This window comes from Zootoca vivipara, chromosome 11 (assembly GCF_963506605.1).
Source record: "Zootoca vivipara chromosome 11, rZooViv1.1, whole genome shotgun sequence".
In the NCBI taxonomy this organism is placed as follows: domain Eukaryota; kingdom Metazoa; phylum Chordata; class Lepidosauria; order Squamata; family Lacertidae; genus Zootoca; species Zootoca vivipara.
In genome coordinates this window covers 9,176,363-9,183,561 of record NC_083286.1, presented here as the reverse complement: position 1 = coordinate 9,183,561, position 7,199 = coordinate 9,176,363, and the positions used below count along the sequence as shown (strand labels likewise).

The window sequence follows — 7,199 nt, the reverse complement described above, 5'->3', positions numbered from 1 at the left end:
CAACTATACCTGAAAGTGGAGGTTCTTGATTTCAAAGACCGATGAAAGAACATTAAGACAATTAAGGAAATTTCTTCTGTAATCGTTAGTTGATGACCTGTGATTTTAAATTTTTACATGTTTTTTAATTGTGTATAAATTTGTGTGTGGTTGTAAACTGCTTTGATTTGTTTAAAAATATGAAATTGGGGTACACAAGTATTTTTTTTATAAAATAATATATACATCACTCCCACCCCCAGGCAAAATATTAAATTGATGGAAGTCAGGTGACATGATGGGCGGAGAAAACAGGAAGGGGTTAATTGTTTAAGCTCGCTTCTTCCTATAAATTGCACCCCCTCATTCAGCTTTCATTTGTTTTCTGATGCTCTGATTGACATCTGTAGGAGAGTTCTTCATTGTTTCCAGCAGGTAGATTTGGTGAACATTGGAAACAGCGAAGTGCTGAAACAATGCAGGCTTTAAGGTAAAGTAACAGAGTACATCTCATACAAACTTTGTTGCTGTTGATTTCTCCTGGTAATTCAACATTTGCTGCTAAACAATTGAGAATTATATTTCTTGTAGCTAACATTGTATTCAGTAACCTTTGTATCTAAGGACTGGTTTGTCTTTCATTTTCCTGCATGTCATGTTATGCAGACTATAATTCTTGTGCATGTTATCACGAGTATTTATTATAGCTTTAAGTTTCTATTAGATTTAGACTAGCATCGTTTTAAAATCATTCTTTTGGTTTGTGTGTTTTCCCTCTGTTTCAGGGTTTTCATTACTGCGGCTCTCTCAGCTCAAGTAATCCAGTTTGGAGACAGCAAGGAAACTCTTAAAAACTACGGTAATTTATGTATTTTTCATGTAAACCAAACAAAAGATGTCACTGCAGATCATTCACGTTCAAATTTATTACTATATTTATTTCATAAAATCTATGTGCTGCTTGTTTGTAAAAAGACCCCAGAACGGTTTACAAAAGATAAAACAGTAACATAAAAATAAAAATTCACAACCATACATTAAAATGTACAAAAGTTAAAATACTAAAAAAAACATTACCTCAATGTTCTAAGCATCTTATCTAAGTAATAATATTTTAGCAGGCACCAAAAAGGTGTTTTCTTGATGCTAATAGGTTTAGTATATACGTAATGTTGTAGAAATGAAGTGCTTTTCCTCATAGCAGCTTCCCATAAACTTGGAGTGCAGGATACCTGAAATGCAGGTATTTCTGATGTCTGGTCCCTGATACCTGATACCAAGATATACAAGGAGGCGGGTTGAATAGCACCCTGTGTATCACATATGTATTGTAGGTGACTTGCCTCACACTGAGAGACTTTGAGAAAGTCCAGCCACGATGGTATTCTCTTAAAAGTTCCATTATCAGTGATATCCAACGTGAAGCTGCGTACATTAAAAGCACACATACACTCACACCAAGAATCCTGTGAACCATAATTTGTTTTTGTCTCGTTTTCTTTTTTACCATCTTCTTTTGTTAATTTCTTATCCCCATTACAAAAGGCTAACCCTTTATCTCTGTCTCAGATATCTTAATTGGTAACATACTATATAAAAAACTATTATAGACAAAAAAATTCATTTTAATTATCGCTATTCTTCCAAACCATGAAAGCTTAATTTTCTTATATTCCTCCGTTTCCTTAATTTCCCTCTTTAATTTGTTAAAATTCTAAATTTTCTAGGTTTCTTGTTATATTTATTCCCAAGTACTTTATTACATTTCTTAATTATATATCTATTTTTATTTCCTTCAAAAAAATCATTTTTCATCTTCCTCTTAGTTAAATATCATCATCTCTGATTTGGACCAATTAATTTGCAACCCTGTGATTTCTCTTAAAAAATTCAAATGTGCCTCTTTTACCCTTAACTGTGATTTGTTAAGGTTTCTGAGAATTGTAGCTCCCAGGATTCTTGGGTATGTGTGTTTTAAATGGATGCAGTAAAGCTTGGAGTAGACCTATTAAAATCAATGGGCTTACTCTCAGTATAGTTTAGCTGACTTGCACTTTATAAAATGCAACTTCACTTCTTTCTGTCAAAGTTGGTTTCCCCTTTCATTTTCCCATCCCTATTCCACTAAAATGAAGCTTCGGGAAAACTGTTTTAAGAATAAAATACTGCATATTTCTTTATATATGGCTTAATACAAATGTGTCACCTTTGTGTACGTTGCATGCTTATGGTTGCACATGCAGAAATGACAGATTAGCCCCTTCTGTAAGCTTGACATGTTTCTTCCTTTTAAAGCCTGCGAAGGAGAAAACTGTGATAAGGATTCAAGCCAGGAGAAGCTGAATGTTCCTCTCTACACCTTTAAAGTTTTAAATCACCTTAATTCGGAGAAAAGGAAAAACAACCCTCCTTTGGCCGCAGATGGTAAGTTGGGCTTTTAAATTTTCAAAGTACTCTATGGTTCCCATGTCACAGAGGTAGAATTTATCAACTAATGGGATTTGAACCCAAATTTCCTTAAAGCTTAATATTTTGGCTCTCAATCATCTAAATAAACATTTAAGTATGTTGTGCCTTTGAAACATTAAAAGTGATTCACATTCATTATCTTGTAAATCCTCGACATATAAACAGCTGAATACCCCCCCCATTAGCACAGAGAGGGATCTTTGTCATTGCTGTAATCTGCATGTCTAGTTTTTGATGTAATTTGATATAATAAATATATAAATTTGATATAATAAGACGTACCACAATGCTCCAACCACTGAGCACCACTGCCTCATCTGAGAGAACAGCAGTGGGAGCTGTTGCCTGGCAACTGCCAGCAAGGGAAGACTTGCTTCCATCATATGGACAGAGCGGGTCCCAGCTGCTAAGCCCTCCTCTGGGGAGACCAATGGAAGCTGTGTAGCAGGAGATCAATGGGCAACGCCAGAGAAGAACAACAAATGCAGAAAGTGTCACCTGAATATTCTTGGCACCATATTATTTCTGTCCCTAGAATGAGACTTAAATGCAATTTTTATTGTTGAAGTCTTTTGTCAGCTGCTGCAAGAGCTATAAATTAAGATATAAACATTCTAAATTAAAAAGTATTCAGTCAATGACAAATGACACTAATATATTGACATATCTGCCCGCAACATTGCAATTGTTATTTCTGCCTTGCGTTGCAGCAGAAGATAATAAGCACATTTCGGATACATTTATTACATGGCACAAGAGGTCTTAGGATTTGCCCCTAACATTTTGAATAATAAAAATGTGTTTTTAAAGTAGCTCTCTCTCTCTCTCTCTCTCTCTCTCTCTCTCTCTCTCTCTCTCTCTCTCTCTCTCTCTCTCTCTCTCTCTCTCTAGCTTCTTGCACTTGCTTCTTGTGCTTAATGTCTGGCACTGAAAACATTAATTGCTTTCTTAACAGTTCTAATACATTGTTCATCTAAGTATGCACGTACCTACCTAGAAATCCGTCCTTTTGTTTAAACTGGGTCCTCCCTAACAAGAGGGCACAGGTTGCGGTGTGACCCGGCAACCGGGCCCTGTGTTGTGGGTGGGAACGTTTGGGAGGGCCACAACACCCTTTTGGAGGTCCCTCGATCCTGGCTGCAATCTGACCAATGCGATGCCAGCAAATTTGTATCGAGGGACCTCTATTTAAGCCCATCCACATGACCCTGAGCTTCCTCTTTGGGGCCAGTGCATCGGAACACCCGCCCACCTCTCCCTATATTTAGGGCTTGCACGCATGACCTTGCTATGCTGTCGTGTGTCGTCTGTCATTGGGACAGGGGCACGGCAGGATTTTTTTCCCACTTGGCTGATTGGCTGGTGCCATTTGGGTTTCACCTGCTGCATAGCAAATCGTCACAACTTGTAAGGTTGCAGACAGGCTCTGGTTCAGGTGATAGGGGTGGCAGAGTGGTCTGGCCATCCCTATGTGATGCGTATTCTGTTAAAGGAATCCTGGGACTCTTGGTTGGTCTTCCCTGAGAGGGGTTGTGCCCGGAGCCAGAGTCCAGGGGGGAGGGCATCTGGCTGGTGGACTAGTAGACTCCGCCTTCCACTATGCCCGGTGTTTACCCAAGGCTGATCTACGGTGTGCCCTGGGTCAGCGCTGCCTGCAAGGGTCCAGGGAGCTAATCGAACCAGAGCCTATGCAACCACTCACTTGATTGTAATCAATAAAGTTGTGACCTAAATTCTGCCAAAAACCAAACCAAAAATTTGAGACTTGTCTGAATTTATTTGGGGAAGGTTAAAGGGTCTACACACGGAAGATGGAATAAAGCTACAACCAATTTAAAAAAAACTGCTTGTCTCTTGCACGGAGCAACCCCTGCAAAAAATAACTAACTCCATGGTGCAGAAGTCAAACTAAAATGATTGAAAATCAACATCCACAATCCATCTTCTGTTTATAATAAAGACCCTAGCTTAACTCCAATCTTCATAGGAAATGTGGTAGGCTCTTTACAGCACTTAGCTGTTCAGCATTAAATTTTGAAGCTATATGAGGTAGTCTGATAACAGAGACTTAGACAACCAATTTCATTCTCCTTTCTCCCCCTCTTTCCTTTGACACCAGGTAACAAAGTGAACAGGCAGTGCTGTCAAAATGGAGGAACTTGCTTCCTGGGAACTTTTTGCATATGCCCCAAACACTTCACTGGGAGACACTGTGAATATGATACAAGGATCAGGTATGTAAATGCAGATGGTGCCTCTGAATACTGTAAAGTTTTAAAGGATAGGGTTAGGACTACCCATGGAGAGTTTCAGTTATAGATCTCCCTTCATGGGGCATTGTAAGAGTGGCATTAACACGCTGTGGGCAGGAAAATAATGGCTGGCTGTGAATTATTTGGGCAAGATGTACATCAATTCCAAAGTTTCCCGAATAAGTGCTTCCGAAGAGGAAGATACCTGTTCCTGTATAATAATAATAATAATAATAATAATAATAATAATAATAATAATAATATTTTATTTATACCCCACCCTTCCCGGTTTAAAAACCAGGCTCAGGGCGGCTAACAGCAAATATAAAACATTGATTAAAATGTGACTTAAAAGCAGCATAGAAACAGCATAGAATACAACATAAAATGCAGCATCCATATCAATAAAATTCAAACATTCAGGGGTCATTTTGAAAAAACAAAACCCGGACAGTAGACATCGAATGATCACCAGGGCTAACTGGCCAAGTTGGTCCTACTAGGGCCAGCAAGGAGACCAGGGAAGAGTTTAAATGTGGGGTCCCAGAAAGGGTTTCTTCATAGAAGAGGAAAGGGGAAAGGGAATAGAGGATCAGGCTAATTCAAATTGAAGGCCAGGCGGAATAGCTCTGTCTTACAGGCCCTGAGGAAGGAGGTCAAGTCCTGCAGGGCCCTAGTCTCGTGGGACAGAGTATTCCACCAGGTTGGAGCCATCACTGAAAAGGCCCTGGCCGTGGTGGAGGATAGTCTGGCTTCTTTAGGGCCTGGGACCTTTAAGCTATTATTATTCATGGACCTTAGGGTCCTCCGTGGGACATACCAGGTGAGGCGATCCCGTAAGTATGAGGGTCCTAGGGCTTTAAAGGTCAAAACCAGCACCTTATTCTAGAATAAATAAAGAATGTAGAATTTGTAATCTTATAATATATATGGATATTGGTTTGGGAACAGAAGCAACTCCACACAAACTCTACTTTACAAAATGTGTTGTGATTTATTTATTAGGAGTTGTGGCACCATCAAGCATGAGGAGTGGATTCAAGAAGGATGTCATTTGTGTCAGTGCTTCTATGGGACTCTGAAATGCTCTGCTCAAGCTCTCAAACATGGATGCGGTAAGAAGCATCTTAGTTGCTACTTTATGAGCCTTGGACAGAATGAACTATCAGCTCTCATAGGGGAAGGAGGTTTCTGTTGCCTTTTGAGCTCAGTGCCAGATCTGACTTCTTTGGTCATGAGACAACAGTTGTCTGATCACTTGTGTGGGTTAAAGGGATGAAGATCAGTACCGAGGTGAGAAAAACTGGACCTCTTGGATGTTCATGGAAGACCTCTTGCCTTCCATGAACTGGTTAAAAAACATAAAGACCTTCCATTTGGGATCTGTCAACTACAATGACAAGAGGCAATAATTGTTTGTGTTGCTTTTATCTCCAGATTCTGCTGTTGCCAGATGACCTATCTTCAGAGAACTCCATTAAATAGTAAGTATGCTATCAGGCAGGGACGTGGGTGACGCTGTGGTCTAAACCAGAGAGCTTAGGGCTTGCCGATCAGAAGGTCGGCAGTTCGAATCCCTGCGATGGGGTGAGCTTCTGTTGCTCGGTCCCTGCTCTTGCCAACCTAGCAGTTCAAAAGCACGTCAAAGTGCAAAGTAGATAAATAGGTACTGTTCCAGCGAGAAGGTAAACAGCGTTTCTGTGCGCTGCTCTGGTTCGCCAGAAGCAGCTTAGTCATGCTGGCCACATGACCCAGAAGCTGTCTGCGGAGAAACGCCGGCTCCCACGGCCTATAGAGTGAGATGAGCACGCAACCCCAGAGTCGTCCGCGACTGGACCTTACGGTCAGGGGTACCTTTACCTTTATGCTATCAGGTTAAGAATTTTGTCTCAAAAGCTTGGTGGGGAGGAACTGAGTATTATCCTTTACCCTTTTTAATAGACTGGACTTCAACTAGGAAGCTGGGTAAATCAAACATAATCCAAAGGTTCTGAGTTATTGTAAAGAATGACCACAAAAACGGGTTCCATGTGTGTGAATGTGCTGGGCACCAGAAAGGAAGATGGTGTGAGTGGGTTCTTGCATATTGGGGGCTAAAATTGAGATGTTCAATCAAGGTGCATAGATTTAACTATGCTTTCTAACATTTCCCCACACAATTTGAGTATTTAAGAACTGTAATCTGTGTGGTATGGTGAACAGTTGTGGGACAAGTCACTAGTGGTAGCTGGAATGTAGACCTGCCCCTCTCCAAAATCTTGTGACTTGTGTATTTTGCCCCAGGACTTTTGTTGTGGTTTGCCTGTTGTTAAATTCTTCAACCCAGCAGTTAATGTAGCCCATGGAAGTCTGGTTGCAAAAATGGGGGAGGGCTCCTGAATCTTAAACATAAGTGTGGAAAAGGAAATGTTAGCAGCTGAAGCTTGCATGAAAGCTTGCTGAGATTCCGTCTTCTATACAAGCATGAATTAAAGGCATTAGAATATCTGTTCTCCTTTG

General features: G+C 40.3%; 1 protein-coding gene across 1 annotated transcript; it reads left to right on the top strand.

Annotated features, from left to right (window-relative positions):
- The first annotated feature begins 455 nt into the window (after positions 1 to 455).
- On the top strand, positions 456 to 6,157 carry LOC118076962 (cripto, EGF-CFC family member). The gene is made up of 6 exons (XM_035100198.1): positions 456 to 469; positions 765 to 838; positions 2,275 to 2,394; positions 4,541 to 4,682; positions 5,706 to 5,815; positions 6,138 to 6,157. The coding sequence occupies exons 1-6, from the start codon at positions 456 to 458 to the stop codon at positions 6,155 to 6,157; spliced, it is 480 nt and encodes a 159-aa protein (XP_034956089.1).
- Positions 6,158 to 7,199: the final 1,042 nt, after the last annotated feature.

Excerpts from the sequence above, each read along its gene's own strand:
- LOC118076962 (XM_035100198.1), top strand. Across the intron at positions 839-2,274 it reads GGAAACTCTTAAAAACTACG|CCTGCGAAGGAGAAAACTGT; the intron begins GTAATTTATGTA and ends TTCCTTTTAAAG. Across the intron at positions 4,683-5,705 it reads GAATATGATACAAGGATCAG|GAGTTGTGGCACCATCAAGC; the intron begins GTATGTAAATGC and ends TTTATTTATTAG.